This window comes from Camelus bactrianus, chromosome 25, assembly GCF_048773025.1.
Source record: "Camelus bactrianus isolate YW-2024 breed Bactrian camel chromosome 25, ASM4877302v1, whole genome shotgun sequence".
In the NCBI taxonomy this organism is placed as follows: Eukaryota; Metazoa; Chordata; class Mammalia; order Artiodactyla; family Camelidae; genus Camelus; species Camelus bactrianus.
Genome location: NC_133563.1, coordinates 6,992,605 through 7,011,311, shown reverse-complemented (window position 1 = coordinate 7,011,311; position 18,707 = coordinate 6,992,605). Strand labels below are relative to the sequence as shown.

The 18,707-nt window shown below is 40.6% G+C and overlaps 2 protein-coding genes and 1 non-coding gene across 4 annotated transcripts in view; 2 read left to right on the top strand and 1 right to left on the bottom strand.

Moving 5' to 3' along the window:
- The first annotated feature begins 6,114 nt into the window (after positions 1-6,114).
- On the top strand, positions 6,115-9,006 carry RPL30 (ribosomal protein L30). The gene is made up of 5 exons (XM_010955759.3): positions 6,115-6,220; positions 6,329-6,381; positions 6,656-6,801; positions 8,055-8,185; positions 8,907-9,006. The coding sequence occupies exons 2-5, from the start codon at positions 6,361-6,363 to the stop codon at positions 8,954-8,956; spliced, it is 348 nt and encodes a 115-aa protein (XP_010954061.1). The 5' UTR covers positions 6,115-6,220; positions 6,329-6,360; the 3' UTR covers positions 8,957-9,006.
- On the top strand, positions 8,602-8,733 carry LOC123617092 (small nucleolar RNA SNORA72). Its single transcript, XR_006725166.1, has one exon. It is a non-coding gene; the product is annotated as a small nucleolar RNA SNORA72 (small nucleolar RNA).
- Positions 9,007-12,950: 3,944 nt separating the features above from the next.
- Positions 12,951-18,707, bottom strand: part of MATN2 (matrilin 2) — a 119,653-nt gene continuing 113,896 nt past the window's right edge. Inside the window, exons 15-19 of one of the 2 annotated variants that reach the window (XM_074353221.1) lie at positions 17,034-17,186; positions 15,901-15,972; positions 15,447-15,524; positions 14,983-15,081; positions 12,951-13,512 (exon numbers count right to left, since the gene is read on the bottom strand). In XM_074353221.1, coding sequence (XP_074209322.1) covers positions 13,457-13,512; positions 14,983-15,081; positions 15,447-15,524; positions 15,901-15,972; positions 17,034-17,186 — 458 coding nt within the window. In that variant the 3' untranslated portion in view covers positions 12,951-13,456. Of the gene's footprint in view, positions 13,513-14,982; positions 15,082-15,446; positions 15,582-15,900; positions 15,973-17,033; positions 17,187-18,707 lie in introns of both variants that reach the window. The other variant, XM_074353220.1, reaches the window with a different exon arrangement.

Here is an 18,707-nt window from a genome sequence, read left to right as displayed (position 1 = left end):
TGCTCAAATTGCCTGAAGTTTGTCATATTTCCCTATATGGGTCATGGGGTACACAACTGTGGTGTGTACCATAACTTACCATAAGTTTAGAGGTCTTTCCTGCCCTCCCTTGATTCCCTCCTTCCCTTCCCTTCCCCCTCCTGATCCCTTCTTTCTTTTCTCTCTTTCTCCATCTTCCTCTCCCTCTCCCTTCTGCAATGGGAGCCTGACAAAGCCTTGGCCATACAGCAGTCGGTTCACAAATCCCTTCAAGGAAAAGGAGCCTGGGTATCTTTGAGGAAGTACACGTCAGAACATTTCAAGTATATACTATTCTTCTTCTTACCTTCTATCTGGGGTAACTGTGCCCCAAGGAGAGAGAAATATGTTGAAAATGGCTAATGATTTGGCTGGATTCCAAGTCAAGAACTTGGAAGGAGCAAGATTACAGAATTGGTGCCAGGAAATTTAGGGGAGAGTAATGTGGATGGACCTTTCAGAATAGGCCTAGACTCGGGAAATATTTGTCTTATATAAAAGCTGTCAAAAGACCGTGTATTCGTCAGATTGGGCTGCCATAACAAAATACCATAAATTGAGTGGCTTAAACAACAGATAATTACTTCTCACATATCTGGATCTTGGGAAACCCAAGATCAAGAAGCTGGTGAATTTGGTTTCTGGTGAGAACTCTCTTTCTGGCTTGTGGAACACAGCCTTCTCACTGTGTCCTCACATGGTGGGTAGGCATGAGGGGGGTGGATCTTCCTCCTCGTATAAAGTAACCGTCCTATCAGATTAGTGTTCCCACCCCTATGACCCCATTTAACCTCAATTACCTCCTAAAGACCCTACTCCAGATTGAGTCATATTGGGGATCAGGGCTTCAATGAATTTGGGGGGACACAAGTCAGTCCATAGCAGGTTCCCACTTCAGATGATTCTCTCTCTTTTTAAGTTACAATTACATTTAATTTTATTTAGCTAGTGAAAATTTTCAAAGCTCCATTGTCACAAAAAGAGATGCAATAACTCACAGATTAGTTACACATAAATACATAACTTAAAATTCTCTGAATCTTAATGCTTTCTTGCTAAGTCAGTGCTTACTGAACCCAGGTAAATTCCCTCTGCTCCCCATCAATTATTTTTTAGGGGTTGACTTGGGTATTTTGCTTTTCCTCAGAGATAACTTGTTAGCCAAGCTATGGTCTCTTCCATTTCCTTCATTTTATAATCAGATGAGCAATAATAATCAGATCCCCTGTGAATGTAAGGAAATCTTTCTCATGAGCGACCCCAAAGCTTGCTCAATGGGCTCAGGAATAAAATGTAAGTACAGGGTTAGAAGCCATGTATGGGCTCAACACCACATTCTTCCACTTAATGTGGTTTACTTGGCTGAGGGCTTAATTTGCCAGCAGCAGCAAGTGACCCTTACTTGAAATGGCACCCTTACTTTGAAGGGACCTATCAGCCATCTCATGGAAGATTGATTGGACCTTTTTGGGGACAGTAAAGAATCTTTACTATAACAGACACTGGATTAGAATTGCTTTTCCTGCCCATCATGCCTCTGCCAGCACCATCCATTAAGGGATAGTATCATCCAGACATTATACATCAATCAAGACATTGTATTCAGTATCATATCTATCAAAGAACTAACTTTACTATGAGACAAGTAAGGTAATAGGTTAATTTCTATTTAACCTACCATTCTTTCCATCTACCTCATCATCCAGAAGAAGCTAGACCTATAGAATGATGGGATGGCACTCAGTTATGGCATAGCCAAGATAAAGCACCTTTGAAGGTTGGGATGCCATCCTGTGGTTTGGAGAGTGTGCTTTGAACCAGTGACTAATAAGTGGTGCTGCTTCCCCAATGACCAGTATGCAAAGATCTGGGTCTTGCTCTCCAGGCTTCTCGTTCATTTGGTGAACTACAAACTCTTCTGCTTAACTGAGCTAGTTTGTTTCTGTTGCTTACAACATAAGTATCCAGGCTAATATACAATGCTTACTCTAACTTCCCTCTCCCAGACCACTCTCATTCTTAGCAATCACCTGTTCTGTCTTATTTCTTTAGTCATATCTTGATAATACTGGGTCATAACTGATACTGTGGTTTTTGGGGATAGTTGAACATTTTATTTTCCTTTTCTTATTTCAGTGGCAATAGCCTCCAGAATATTATATTACAATGGTGATAACTTAATTTCTAATATCTTGTCAAAAGTAGATGTTAAAATATTCATTTTAGTTTTATTTTATTATTGAAGTATAGTTGATTTCCAATGTGTTAGTTTCAGGTGTACAGCAAAGTGATTCAATGATATATACATATATATATATAGTTTTTCAGATTATTTTCCATTATAGGTTATTACAAGATATTCGATATAGTTTCCTGTGCAATATAGTAGTAGGTCCTTGTTGTTTATTTTATATATAGTAGTATGTTTTTGTTAATTCCAAACTTCTAATTTATCCCTCACCCCCTTCCCCTTTGGTAACCATAAGTGTGTTTTCTATGTTTGTGAGTCTATTTCTGTTTTGTAAGTAAGTTCATTTGCTGATACTGTGATTTTAAAGGTGTTATATCTTGAAGGCATAGTTAAATCGTAAAAAGATTTAACTTAAATCTTAAAAAGGTAAAAACTTCGAGGACTCCTTTTATTGTTTTCCTTTGACATTCCCATGTTTTGATGTTGTCACAAATCTGCGTTTATTATCTACTTCTCCATCAAGTAATCAGTGACATTTTCTGATCAGCATGACATGCAGTGTTACAGTATGAAGTTGATTAAGTTCTAGTTAAAAGCAAAAAAAAAAAAATCCTTAGCCTGTGTATTACAGCTTTATTAAGGATAAAATACATGGCAGACTTTTCAAATTATTGAAAATAATATGTAAAATGTCATACTTTTGTGAACACTTAGAAACACAGGAATCCCATTTATACTAAAATTTCCAAAACTGACTCTAATAAATATAAAGTAAGCAAAAGACCAACCTTTATAGACAACATTCTGCTTTCCAAAAGCATCACTCCTCTGCAATAGTGAAAAATGTGCTCTGGGTTCTTTGTAGCCAAGATATTAAAACACATATGCTTTTTGAAGCATATGGTTAAAAATTCCAGACACTCTGAGCTCTTAACCTTTTTGAGAAACGGAAAAATGATTTTTAAGAAAATAGGAGAAAGTGTCCTTATTTTATTTTATTTTATTTTTAATGGACATACTGGGGATTGAACCCAGCACACGCTCTACCACTGAGCTATACCCACTCCCCACTCTGGCCTATTTTTAACCCAGTGCCATCTGGAGTATTCCCAGTCTGAACAGAACGAGGTATACCTCGAGGAGAAATATTTTGGATTCTCCATTATTCTGGAGGCAGGAAGGGAGGAATTGGTAGCATTCATTCCCTCTTGTCCTCTACGGGTTCAGAAGTTGTGTGTTGCCGCATGTGGATTTAGTTAGTTGAAAGGCCACTAACATTCACTGAGTTCACAGGGTCTTTTCACTTGGATTCACTGTCCCTCCCTCTCCCCACAATATTTCCAAGCACGTTTAATGTCCAGGATTACTTAAGAATATGAAGGCTAAATTAGATAAATAGAATTCCAGATTATTAATGGGCTGCTTCCCAACCTGGACACTGAATAAGTAATAGTTGATGATAATGAATATGAAAGATTTCACTGCTTAACAATAAGGGATGGGCCAGTGTACTGAACCAATGAATATCAGATGAACTTATTAGTATCTGCTCTAACAAGGAATGCAGCCTGTCACTTCTCATTCTCACAGCAAGTACAAAACCAGAAGCACAATAAATGCAGGTGCCTGCAGAATTCTCAGAAACTTGGAGCAGCAATTTTGATGAAGGAAAACAAAAGGAGAGGCTTGTCTTAATTCTGTCCTATCACATTTACGTGTTGGTATTCTTTCAAAATCACTCTGAAATGCTGCAGCTGAGCATCCAGACAAAATAAAATGTCTGGATGGCAGAGTTCTTTCTTGAAACATATACATATACATTGGAATGAAGATTTTCAAACTCACAAAAAGTTGAATAGTTTGACTACCTGTATATCCTCCACTTTAAATTCAATAGTTGTTAACACGTTGCTGCTGCATTTGCTCTACCTATCTGTTTATCTACGTTTATTTTAACAATTTGAAAGTTAAGTTGCAGATATCATGACACTTCATCCATAAATACTTGAACATACATCTCTTTATAATTATGGTATGACTTAAAAGCAGCTATTTTTAGTAAAAGTAATAAAAATCTTCTAATACAGGGGTCAACAAACTATGGCCTGAAGGCCAAATCCTTTGTAAATTAGATTTTATTGGAACACGGCAATGCACATTCATTTACATACTGTCTGTGGCTGCTCTTGTGTTACAACAGCAGAGTTGAGTAGTTGCCACAGAGACCACAGGGCCAGAAAACTTAAAATCTTTAGTATTTGGCTTTCTACAGAGAAGTCTGCCAACTTCTGCTCTAATAAATACAAGTGTGGAAATATTTACAAAATCTTCACGAGCCAAAGGATTTGACTGTCGTTTGTTGCATGGCAAGTGTTTCTTCCCCTAGTGTTTATGTTTTGTGATGTTGTGAATGATTTTAGGTGTGGGTGGGTGGCTGCAGTGGGGAGGCTGGGGAGGTAGGAGTGGGATTGAGCAAGAGAACTAACATCCACAGCACACTTATTCTGTACATGGCCTTGTGTTAGATGCTTTTAAACTATTACACTTACTGTGATCCTCACAACAATACCATGAGGTAGACATTATTATTCCAGTTTTTTGATGAGGAAACTAAAGATTAGAGAAGTTAGACAATATGACCAAAGTCATGTAGGTATTAAATAGAAAAACCAAGAACCTAAATCTAGCTCCAAAGAGATATGGCAAAATCTGTAAAGATTCCCCAGGAAGAATTCTCATTTTGTTGTCATGATTCATACATTTGAATGTATGAATGAATGAGTACTTTGGGTTTCCCTGGCTTCCAGTACAAAGCCATGGTAAGATGCATGCCAGAAAGCAACTAAGGCCTTTGTTTAAAGTATGAGTGAGGACATATATTAAGAATCCTAAATTTGGTATCATATAATACCCATAAGAATCATGGAAGCTGCTTATTAAACTCAGATTCCCAGGCCCCGCAACCAAAGATTTCTTCCACAGACCTCGGTGGGGCCCAGGAGTCAGATTTCAGTATGATTCTGAACCAGGTGAAAACGTTCTCTCCTCACCATCTACTCTTCTCATCTCTCATCCGGAGATAAGTTTTGATGACTAGCTTTCCAGACTTGAATTTTCTATGCATATACAAACACATATATTAGTTAAGAAGAATGAATATTTAACGGTTTTTGTTTTTGTTTTTTTTTTGCTATTAAAAGTAATGCTGAAGGGGGGGTGTGTAGCTCAAGTGGTGCAGCGCATGCTTGGCATGCACAGGGTCCTGGGTTCAATCCCCAGTAATTCCTCTAAAAATAATAAATAAATAAACCTAACTACCCCCTCCACATTTAAAAAAAAATGCTGAAATAAATATCCTTATTCTCATGTGCAAGTGTGACTGTTTTTGTATTTTAGATTCCTAAAAGTTGATAACGATGACAGCTTACCTACTGGTCTGATTTTTACTTTTGGGGGGACGGGATGGTGGTGGTGGGGAAAGACTTTCCCTGTCTAATATTTTGAATGATCCGTCACTGGACATTTATATCAAGGTCCAATGTTCACAATAAAAAGATTTTTAAATTAGATCTGCTTATCGCTCTTTGTGAAATTTCAGCTTACAAGTTCACACTGACATGGCCACAAAGGTGGCGAATTTAGAGGACCCAGCGCGGGACGCCACCGCTCTCCGAGGGACCGGCATCGCCCCTCCCACCTCACTCTCAATCGCCTTCTCCAATTCCAGCCCGGTTCCATTTTCGTCCGTTCCTCAGTCCGCAGCTCGCAGCAGCAGAACGACATACTACGGTGAGGTTTAAGGACCGCAGCCGACAGGAGCGGACTGCCCCACTGCCTTTCTAACTAGAAGTACCTATAACAACCTGCGGCGGCCCGCCTTCTTGGCCCGCCCCTTCCGCTTGCGAATTGCTTCCGCTTCCGGTCGCGGCGTCCCGGCTCGTCGGGGAAGAGCTTGGCATTGTGGGAACTCTTTCCTTTCTTGTTCCCCGGCCATCTTGGCGGCCGCTCTTGGTGAGTGGGCTCCGCTGGCCTGAGGTTTAGGCAGCGGGGGGCAGTTCAGAGAGTTGCCGTTTGGCGCTCCGGATCCTAAACTTCCCTGTCCTGTCCTCTGTGTTCTAGGTTGGGACTCGTCCCGCACCTAAGGCAGGAAGATGGTGGCAGCAAAGAAGACGGTGAGTGAAGCGGGCCAGGGCCGGAAGCCTTTTCACGTGGAGAGAGGCGTCTCGGCCGGGGCGGGCAGGTCTGAGCACACTGGGCAGACAGCGTGCCCGCTGGCGCTTGGAGGGTTCCAAAAGGAACCCGAGAGACCCTCTCAATGATTTTGGGATTCGCGATTTGGGAGGCTTTTTTTTTTTTTAAAAGGGGCCTAACTTCCTGGAAGCTGGATCCAGTTTTGAGCAGTTACAAACAAGGACTTGAAGTCCGCGTTTAATGTTTGCTTTATAGAAAAAGTCGCTGGAGTCGATCAACTCTAGACTCCAACTTGTTATGAAAAGTGGAAAGTACGTGCTGGGGTACAAGCAGACTCTGAAAATGATCAGACAAGGCAAAGCGAAACTGGTCATCCTCGCCAACAACTGCCCGGCTTTAAGGTAATCGAAAGAACCTGGGATTGTGTGTCGCCCACTGCAAGTTGATCGTGAGTGGATATCCACGAATGTAAACCGGCAATCTGGGTAGCGTGAGCGGGGTATCTTGTAAAATTTGCAGTACAAGCGAACGCTTGCAGAATGACTTAATGTTTGCTGTTGTTTGGCTCTTGATTTTTTTTCTCCCCTTCATGTTCTCTCCTTGTACGGGGTCATCTTTGGGAGAAATGTGGGGCGGAAGGGGTAGAAACCACAGAACGTCAAAGTTTGAGGGCATCGCACACACAGAATTTGTTTTTCCATACGTCCTGCCTGTTTGGTCATTTTTTTTTAACTTTTATGAACTTGTTCTAGTGTAGAAACGCTACAGTGGCAACAATGTATTAGGACTCCCTTCATATTTGTAAAATGATTAATATCCACCTACTCAGTGGACACAGAAATGTTAACTCTGGTTAAGTACAGGCATAAGGCATACCTGGTTTTATTGTGCTTGGTAGATCTGCGTTTTTTACAAATTGAAGGTTTGTGGCAACCCTGCATTAAGTCTTTGGATGCTGTTTTTCCAACATTTGCTCACTTAATGTCTGTCACATTTTGGTAATTCTCGGGATATTTCACACTATTTCTTTATTATTTGTTATGGTGATCTCGTGATCTTTGATGTTACTACTACAATTCCCTGAAGGTTCAGGTGATGGTCAGCTTTTTTTTTAAGCAATAAAGTATTTTTTTAATTAATATATGTACATTGGTTAAGACATAATGCTGTTGCACACCTAACAGACAAGTATAAGGTAAACGTAACTTTTATATGCACTGGGAAACAAAAAAAATTCCTGCGACTAGGTTTATTACAGTATTCGATTTATTGCAGTGGTCTGGAATGAGCCTGCAGTATCTAGGTATGCCTCTAGTATCATTCTCCATCTAGGATTCAGAGCACCAGAGGGTGATAGAAATGGCTTAGGAGTTGTCATGGGAATTATATAATGTAAAGTGTCTATCAGGAAGTAAATGCTAAGTAAATAATGCTTTTATTTTGTCTCCTACTCTTTTCCATGAGCACAGATTTATTAGTTGTCCCACCTTGGTAAGGGATCTAAGGAAGGATGGTTTATGGATATGATAATGTTCTTAACGAGTAATTGGCTTACTGTTTGAAGGTCTTACCAACATTAGAGCTAATCAGAGAAGTAACATTTAATATGGGTCACTTGGTATGGTATTTATATGTCTTTTTTTTTTTCCTGAAGGAAATCTGAAATAGAGTATTACGCCATGTTGGCCAAAACTGGTGTCCATCACTACAGTGGAAATAATATTGAACTGGGCACAGCCTGTGGAAAATACTACAGAGTATGCACACTGGCTATCATTGATCCGGGTATGCTTTTTAAATTATAAAATAACTTTGTAATGTAATACAGGTATTTCTTGCTATATAAATGTGTTTGGTTTTAGGTTCAGATACTGAGAATTTAGTCATAGCAGGGAATATCCTGCAGTTTTATCTCAAAGAGAATTGATAATGTCAGCACATAACTGGCTTTGTTATACATGAAATTCTTTTTGCTTTGAGATCATGAGTTTCATTTCATGCAGCACTTAAGAAATGGTGACTTAGGACCTTGGTAAGAGGTAAAATTATAGAGAGGGAGGATAATCAGGTGAAATAGTAGAAGAAAGAACCCTTACTGGCTGGCTGAGAACAGACAGGTAAAAATAGGTTGAGAAAGAGAAGAGCCTACAAATACACATCATATCATGTTTTGAACTTGCGAGTTTTTAATTCATAAAATACTGCGAATATTCTCGCTGTTCTGATTTTGTAATAATCAGGGCAGGCTAAACATTCGCTATATTAAGACCATGCATGTGTCCCCAGATCTAGTTCTTCACCTAGGTCTGGTTTTATAAATGCTGGTGATAAACCAAGTCTGATTTATATGATGTATCTTACGTGGGGAATGTCTGTGACTCTAGGTATCTGACCAACTCAAGAAATGATAGCACAGCTAGTGTAATTTTTTAAGATAACCATTGTTAACTTGATGATTACCAGGGCCATTAGCTAAATTGTAAAATTACTGTGTTTTATTTTCTAGGTGATTCTGATATTATTAGGAGCATGCCAGAACAGACTGGTGAAAAGTAAATTGTGCAGTTTTTCTTTAATAAAATACATCAGAGCTTGATTTAAAAGTATGGTATTTGTTTCAGTTATTTTCTTTATTTCTTTTTGTTTCACTACACTTTTCCTGAGGCTAGGATTGGAGAAGATGAGGCAGTTAGATGTAGTGGCAAGACTTGTGGGCTAAGAGCTGGACATCCCAGTTTCTCTTTTCCTGTTTTTGTCAAGGTAGTGCACTGAATTCCTTTCCTATACTAGGTTTTTTAAGAGATGTAATTTTAGTCTCAGAATGTTGTCATTTTATATTTGAGTATGTCAGGCAGCAAGGATCAATACCCAGAATTTAACCAGAATTGCGATTTACAGTCAAGTTTAAATCCACCAAATCTGAGTAGCAAAGAAGATTAGATGAAATATGTTCCCTCAACGCAAAGATTTTCACAGCCTGAGACTTGAACTTTAATGAAGCAAGATGATCTAACCTAAGGATTTACAGTTAATAGTGTAGAAGAAATGTACTTGGACAACTTCAGAAAATCCCAGATCTTCAGTAAGTCCACAGTTTGCAAAGTGTGTTTTACATAATTTCAGTCCTAAAAGATAATACTGTGAAGTAGGTTTGGTGTTCAGATTCAGGGGGAAACTGCGTACTGTAGCTCCCAAGAGTATTCCACGTAACCCTTTTCGTACATTTGATAACACCCTTTGGGACAGCAAAGGACTTAGTTTGGGTGAAAATAGTGGCTTAATATAGTCACTTTCCTAGTGATCCGCAGTGTGGAACGTGGCTGTTGGGGTATACCCTACGCAATTTGTGTTGGGCTTTCAGGCTGCAGAAGTGTCAGAAACGACTGTCTTAGAATCAGTTAACTTGTGTAGGCAGTTTTTGATGGTAGAGGAGTAAGACATGGGAGATGTGGATGTCTTCATTACACTATCGAGAAAGTTGAGTATTGAACTTGGAATCAGAAGGCTACTTAACAGTTTCATAATAGCCACAGGTAGGTCAAATTCTGTTTCACTGGTGGAGGAATTGGTTGGATGTCTAAAGTGGATGTAATTTGGAGAGTCTAGCTGTTACTAACCAGTATTTTCTTACCAGCTCATTTACAGATTTTCCCCATTAGGGTGCACTAACATTTTTTGACAGGACAGTTCTTTGTGGTGGAGGATTGTGGCTGCTACTTGATACTTCTCCTTCCTGCTTTCCCCTCCGTGCCATTATAACACTACCCACAAGGGCTACCTCACATTTTTACAGCATCTCTTGCTTAAGAGCCACAGAGTTATAAAATCTTCATCTTTGGTAAGAATTGCTTGGTTAAAGTACTGCTGATTGCTAATGTTAATTAGTCTGTTTCCATGGTTCAAAATACTTATCTTTTGGTTAAGGAAGTTTGTGACCATACTTTCCACTCACTTGATCAATTTCTCCTTTAAAATTGACCTGTCATGCTATTTGGGTCATTTTTGGATTTTTCCTTCCAGGTTGACTGGTTTCAGTTAATTTCTTAAGGGGTGGGTGGTACCTGAAGAATATAATACTGTGACTGCTGGGGTACCATTTCTTTGTAAAAGTTCTGTTGCATGACTCTGCAGGCATTTTGGAATGATGGTTTTTAGAAAAATTATAATTTCTAGAGCCCTTTGAAGTTGTGATAATATGCTGTAAGATCCTTTGGCTTTTACCTTTTCTTTATATGTGCTTTTTGTGCACTCACCATTGTTTGAGCAAGAAAGGAGTTAAAATTCAAAGTCCATCCATGTTGCTGCAAATGGAATTATTTCATTCTCTTTGATGGCTGAGTAGTATCCATTGTATGTGTAGACCACATCTTTATCCATTCATCTGTCAGTGGACATGTAGGTTGCTTCCATGTCTTGGCTATTGTAAATAATGCTGCCGTGAACATTAGGGTGCATGTATCTCTTTGAAGAGTTTCCTCCAGATACATGCCCAAGAGTGGGATTGACTGTTGAATCATATGGTAAACTATACACAGTTCTTAGTTTTTTAAGGAATTTAGTTATTTAAGTTACTAGTTTTTTAAGGAATTCCCATACTGTTTTCCATAGTGGCTGCACCAGATAAGGTGGCATTTTTAAAATACTTTTTTCTAATTATAACGAAAGTAATGTGGGAAGCCCTTATAAGCAGGGGATTGCAGGAAATTCCAGCCAGCTGGACTTAATCCATACCTATGCTGTGCTACTTGTTGGGCCTAGAGAGAGGAGAGCCCCAAAGAAGGGGTCGGATGTTGTGGGGTGCGCTGATTGCAGTCAGTGTGGCATAGGCAGCAGGAGCACGTGGTATGTAGGGAAGAAGCCACACGAGGCTGGTGGTGATTGCAGTTGGTTGGGCCTTCTGGAAGATGATCACCTAGTTCACAGAAAACAGTTCTCTCTGACCTGCTTCCTTAGCGCTCTGCTGCCAGCTACACCTTAGGCTTGCACGCCTCTGCCCGCAGTGGCATCTGGCTTCCCCCATACCCTCTGTTTCCAGGTCTACCCCAGCATTCTCTTCTAGTCTGGATTGGGTGCCTCTGAATTACCATAGACACTTTTTAATGGCATTAATTAATCCCATCTGTCTCACTAAGGTCATAGAGGACAGGAACTCAACATTTTCAACTTGATGACACTTAGGTGATGAGCACATAAAAGTTCAAAACCAAAGTGAATAATGACTTTGAGGAGCTAAACATTTCTCATTGATAGGTTTTGGCTTTTATATGCTTGTGAATTTTATCTTCATCTTGTTGATAGTAGGTCTTGAATGTCTGTACATTTACCATTACATTGATTACCTCCTACCTGTTTGCTTCAAAAGATAATTTAGGAGTGGGAATATGCCAGAGTACTTAACTCAGGTAAAGTAAGCAAAGAATCCATTCATTCACTTAACATAAGCTTAAAGGACCATTCTCAGGTCCAGTACTCTTGGCTGCTAAAGAATAAAAACATAATAGCTAGTACTGAGCATTTAAAATGTGTTAAACAAACACTTTACTAAGTACTGTACATGTTAACCCATTCAATCCTTATGATAAACCAATGAGATAGTAATATCATTAGATAGATGAGGAAATCAAGGCTTGGGACGGTCATACAAATAATGAAACTGGAAAACAAAACTTTTACACCTGAGAAATACAGGGCCAAACAAGGAAAATGGAGAACTAGTTCAAATTTTAGACACTATTTCAGTTAAATATCTTGGGTTAGTATGTAAGTTTGATGGATGGACTGGAGGCTTTGTCTCCCATTGACGGCATTTTCTTCCCCAAGTTGGAAAAACTAGAAAACCGAATAGCCAAAGTGCTGGGGGGTGAAGTGGGGGAGGTGGCTGGGGAGTGTGTGTGTGTGTATGTGCACAGTCCAGAGCCACTAGAGGGAGCTGGGACTCAACAGAAACGGGTTTGAGTCAACTGGAAGCAACACCTGAACTGTGATTACATCTCAAAAGGTAATACCAGCCCAAATCAGTACTTTATACTAATGAAAACCTGTTTTCAGGATCACTTGGATGACTCAAATATGAATATAAATGAAGGTTTAGTACTTTGAATCACAGCTTTTATATGTGGAAAGGATCATGATTTTTCAGGTAAGACTGAGGCCTAGGAGATGTTATTCCCACCCTGCCACACTGCCCTTTGTGGGGAGACATTTTGATGGTAACACTTGTCTTGATATATTTAAACATAAGCTTATTCAAGGTATTTGTAAAGCATCATGTGGCCTCCAAAATACATAGAAAGGATGTCATTTATGAGGGTCTTCATTTCTTAAGCTGCCACCTGTAGTGTTTCTTGCTCCTCTGAGTGCCTTGAACTGTGATACACGTGGAGTCTCCTTTGACTCTGTCGACTTCAAGGGGTCGTGTCAGACATGCTAACTTTTGCTACACTGTTTTAACCTGCATTCTCCTAATTATCTGTAAGATTCAACATTTTTAATACGCATTTTGGCTATTTATATACATACCTTGCATTTAAACTAAGAATCTTACAAACCATTCTTTGAAGTGAATTTTAATATTGTATTAAAAAATCCAACTTGTTATACAAGTACATATGTTCTGTGATTTTAAGCATACATCCATATACATATATCAAGGTAAAGTCTGATACAAAAAAAAAAAATACTGTTCCCATGGCCAGTGTTCTACAGAAGTAAGACTGTGCAAACTTTATTTTATAGTCAGGTGAGATCGCAACACTAAGGCAGGACAAGGCAAAAGCAATCGTGTCCACAGTATGTTACAGAGTATCTTGCATAGCTTATTTGTTCTCACTTGGTAAAATTTAGGATTCTGAAAGATTTTTTTTCTCAATAAATTTATACAAGTTAGTGTGTACTTTTCGACTTTGTTCTTTAGCAGACCAGCTTTCTCAGTACTAGTAACGTTTTACTTTTACAACCTTCCAGGATGAATGATAGCCTGAGCTTTTGGGGTTCTGAACTGCTTTCACTGTAACCCTTGATACAATGACGTTCAGATACATAGAGCATTCTGAATCTTCATCTATATCTCAGGCGATTTTCCAGGGCTTCCATTCTTTGTGTCATTTCTTCTAGTAAATCTCAAATTAAGGAAGAGGAATCTGAATTGCCTATTTTTACATTCAAATGTAACTTGAATTATCTACATAAGAATTTGTGTCCTAAAAAATACAGAGCTTTTTTCCCCATTTCTGTTAATTATTTTAAAATCCTGACTTACAGTAACTCTTGAGCACATGCTGTCAAGACTATACATCTTCAGTGGGTTAAATGCTTTGTTAACATTAAGCTCAGATAGCTCTGTTCAGTTTTGTTTTTTTTTTTAATTTTAATTCCACTCATGCCCCTGTTGCTTATAAATTAGTTTGCCATAGCACACCTCTGGGAGCCAAACACTGATGTTGGGAATGTGGTGAAAAGAGAACAAAAGGAGTAGGCCTTGGAAAGTAAGATAGACACCAGAAGAGAAGAAGATGAGGAGTTTTCACCCGTGATGCCAGACAGGGCCTTGAAGACATCTGACCTATGCTCTTTTATATGTAGCTTCCTTAATCTCTGGTGCAGTTAAACCCTCAGAGGTGGGCTGGGAAAAGGCAGAGCAGAGATTAGAAGGAGCATTTGTCTTCCTCCCTGAAGCTCCTTAATACCCTCCACCCACCCCCCACTGGCAGAATGAGAGCATGTATTCATCATCTATTAACCAGTGAGATGATTTTACTCAGGGAAGCCTATTTCTCACTTACAGGAAGGGAATGGCTATATGCCGTTCCTTATTTTATAAGCCCATTCGCACAGAAAAAGTTGAGAATTAAACCATTTCCCTTTGGACTAGCTGATGCATCTTGAGATACATATCAGGCAGCTCTAGTAAGCTTACTGTAATTTTAAGTTCAGAGCAGATGGCAGGGTGTTCATTGAGAAGCACTGAATCCTCATTTCTCCATTATCCCAAAACGTTCCCTTTATTTGTAATATTGTTTTAATGAATCATTGAATCCTGCTGTTCCTTTGGTAGAACGTTTCATCTCAAGAGTGCTGATATAAAAGATCTCTGCTGCCAAACAAAAATCCAACCCCAGTCCTCCTCTAGAAACTATACACTGATCAAATGTGGCTACAGTGTGGCTTGAGACCAAAGGGAAGGTTTGGAGTTGAGGTGGAGTTTGAAACCTCTTCATTCTAACAACACCCCTTGCCCATACGTACTGTATCTTTGATGCACTGAAGACTTAGTATGTATCATTCATTTCCTCCCAGCAGAGAGGGAGTTGATAAGTCTGGTGTTTCTTTACTTTGCATACTGAATGGCCTTACTGCTAAACTCCCCAAACCTCAGCAACTAAATGCTTGACCCTTGCCACGAAGCTTGGCTTGCCCTCGGCTCTCAAGCACCTATCAGGCTGCTTAAGAAGAAGCCTTTCCCAGAGTTCACTCTTTGACCATGGAAATGACTTCATTTGATACATACCCACATACAGAATTTTTTGAAGTTTTGATAATACTCTTTGCATACTGTATAGAGGCATAATACTAGAAAAGGATATAGCGCTGCGTTAATTTTCTTACTTCTTCATTTGCAAGGTTCTGGAACATTATAAGGTTTTCACATTTGCATTGATCGTGTTTTTCTTCCAAAGGCCTTCCTGAGAAAGCAGATGGAAAGTGTTCACCTTTGTAACCCACCAGACTTCCCAGACACATAAAAATAGGACTGAATCAGCACATGGAGGAAACCCTAATGAGAGAAATGTTCAACTTCTTTCCAGGCAGCCAGCCCCAGTAAATACCAGGAAAGGGCTGTATATGCTTCCAGCACTGGAAGTGGCCTTTCCTGTGGACTGGGGGTGGACTACCCCATTTTAGTTTATTGTTTTAGTTCTCATTTTTCTAAAGTTCTCTTTTCCCCTGTCCAACTTCCTCCTTTCCCGTACTCCCTTAAGCTGAGTTTGTTGGCAAGTTGAGAGGCTGGTACCAAGTTACCTTATAGTAATATTTTACTTGGAATTACCTGAAGATTTTGTCGAATGGAAAAGTTTTTGTGTAGACCGTGCAAGATTGTCTTCTTCAAACAGATATCTGTGTTGCACTGCAAAATTAGAACAGGAAAGTAGGTCTCGGATATTTATGGTGACTGGCTCAGATTCTGTAGAGAGAAAGAAAACTGAAGTCAAACCTGTTTAACATGGTCATGGTTATAAAACAGCAATCAGCTGTCAGAGTAAGGTACCTGGTACCTAGAATGGGGTACATAGCTTTAGTTTGGGACATACTGTGGGAGAAAGACTGTCAGCAGGGAGGAGGCTATTACCAACTGTGGCTTAACATATACAGTAAATGCTTCCAACATGATGGAGGGGAAGAAAAGCCATAGTTCACAAAATTCAAATCTTTCTGACTTTGGGGAAACCTGATGAAGGCATATACCAAAGAGTCTAAAAATACTGCTTTCAAAAAAAATGTACCTGTTGGCTGGTGGACCCTCTTTGGCAGCTCCCCTGCGGGGGAGTCCTGTCTTCCATCAGAGTCTTCCAGAGCTGAGAGGGAAGAGATGACCAGAGAGTGACAACTGTCTACCTGTGTGTGTGTGTGTGTGTGTGTGTGTGTGTGTTCTTTAGGAAATTGGTCCCAGGCCAACTCCTTGCCTGCCCGCCACCACCTGAATATTTCAGTTTGATTTGGAACACCACCGATTGAAAAAAGCAATTGGTTACCACAATAATCCAAGACCATTCTAGGGCGGTTCTCTCTAGTAAGAGAAGCCTGGACCCCTTAAATGCATCTTCTTAAGAATGTCCCCCAAAATGTTCTGTCTAGAAGGCAGGGTGGGAAAGAAAGGTAAGCTTGTGCAAGGAGTCAGTTGCAGCCGCAGCAGCTTCACGTGAGGCACGTGGATGAAACCGCCTAGAGGCAAAACATCACCCAGCTTCATTAGAAATCTGAAAGACCTTCCCTGCTCGGCCCTCTTCATCTCTGTTCTTCCCTGTGGACGAGTAAGACACATCACTGAGACGGGTTTTACCGGCAACTGAACCCGGGACAGGAAGAAAAGGGAAAACGGGCAAACTGCTAACGTGTGAGCACAGCCGGCACACAACAGCGAAATGGAGAAAAGCCTGGCGCTCTTACGCGTGAGAAAACCCCAACCCTAAAGGGCCGTCTAATGTTCTGTAAACAGAAGTAGTCCATGCAGGAAGGCATTCTTTAAATTTTCAACAGTGGACTTGAAAGGACTGCCATCCCTTTCCACTCCAATTACTGATACATCCCGAAGCTGCACATCAGCCTTCCTGATTTATAGAACGGTGGTTTCTTGGTTAAACGATCATCTCCATGGGGTTCTTGTGAGGATTAAGCATGCTGGTGTGTCAGAACACTGATGCCGCTCGGCACAGAGCAAGCCCTCCAGCAATGTTAGCTGTTACCTTGTCTTCTCTCTCCCTGTTCCACCTTTTGTGCTTAGTGTTTCCAGGCGTCACTGGCCCTGCCCACGAGGGAGGCACTTTTCTGAGCCCTTTGAAGGAATGGGTTGAGCTCATTCAAGAGTTTGTGCTGCCCTGTTTACTAAGGTCTCTTTCCTAGACGGAAGCTATAGTACCTTCACATATGCCTTTCTGTAGTTTGTCACTTATGTCGCCCATGGTGCTGAAGTCTTCGGCATAGAAGAGATGCTTGTTCGTGGGCTCAGAGGCAATCTCTTGCAGTTCTTCCTCAATGGCTTTTCCTACTCCGACAGCATACATGGTTATACCTAAGGTGCGAAGCAGATTAAGAACAGGCTAGTTAAGGGCTGTGCTCCCAGGACCTGGAAGTTGTATGTGCTGCACCCAAAGTTGGCTAGGTATTAAGTGGTGTGACTTGAGGGCCCCACATCAACCTCCTTCTTATTTTCCCACCATTTTTATTTTGGCCTTATGAGCAAAAGAAATGGATTCAAGAGAGGAAGGTGAGGCATCGAGGGATGCTGGGATCTAGCCCACCAACCTGTTGCTCAGCTCTGGACAAGGTCATTGGACAAATGTTCAACTTTCCCCTGAATTAACCTTGTGGGTGAAGTGTAATAGAGCACTTACCTTATGGCTTGCTAAATGGGAGTCTCTTCTGGGAGAATTCTAAGAAACGGGTCAATTTATGACCTTGTAACCTAGTTTCTACTTCTCAGAAATACAGACAGGAACCTTAAGTGACCTGGGGCCAAGTGAAGCTGTACTCTGCCCACCCCTCAGGGGAGGACAAAGCGTCGTGTGGAGGTGCTGAGCTGAAAGGGAGACTCTGCAGACCACTGGGAAGTATCAACCTTAGGTTTTCACAGGGAGATGAGACTGCTCCAAAAGCTTTTTCTAAACAAAATTAATCATTAGACTACCCCCCAATTTTCATTTGAAAGTAAAACACAATAAGAATTTAGTTCCGCTTGATTTTCAACATTTTTCAGGACTGATATCTTATTCTGGCTAATTCATTAGATTAGATTTTTTAAAAAAATAAACATAAAATGGCCCTTTAAGCCAAGGGGCAAGAGTTACGCCTTCTTCTAAAGTCTATGTAAGGTCAATAGCCAAGTTTAGCATATTTGTCTGGGAGCCCAGTGACTTTGTGCACAACTTCCTAAAAAGGATAACACTATTTTAAGATTGTGTCAGCTATACATAGGCGTGATTAAGTTCATTAGAGGATAGCACTTCGGATGAATCTTGTTGATTCAAGAACCAAATAAACATCTGTTCCTCCCACCACCTGCCTTCGGGTGATTCATGGAAACCTGAATGGGGAAGAAAGTAAGGCAGATTCGTCTCAGTGAAACAAAAGGGCCAACCACCGTCTCCGGAGGCAAGGTGCTTTCCCCCGTACAGCTCAAGGATGCAGGCCAGAGGGGCCCATGGTTTGACACAAGCTCTGGCAAGCTAGCCTAGAAATGGGAACTGGGTGTAAGCCGCCAGGTTTACTCTGCCCCGATGACTCGGGCAGGACACTTTGTGGCTACTGGTCTACTGGGCCCAAGAAAATAGAGTGAAGAGTGAAGTAAGCAATATCAAAACGGCCGCCTCTACAGAGACTGCGTGTTGACGTGAGCCAGCCTTCCTGTGAGGAAGGACAGAGTTCACCGGTGGGGCTGCAGTGCTTTCATCCTTTGTTCACTGACTCAGCGAGGATTAGTCACACACGCACTACAGCCCAGGCCTGATGGAGGCACTGAATCCTTGTATCTTGGATGGAGTCCTGGCCCATGCATAGTCTTTGCCCCTATAAGACCTGCTAAAGCAATGTGCCC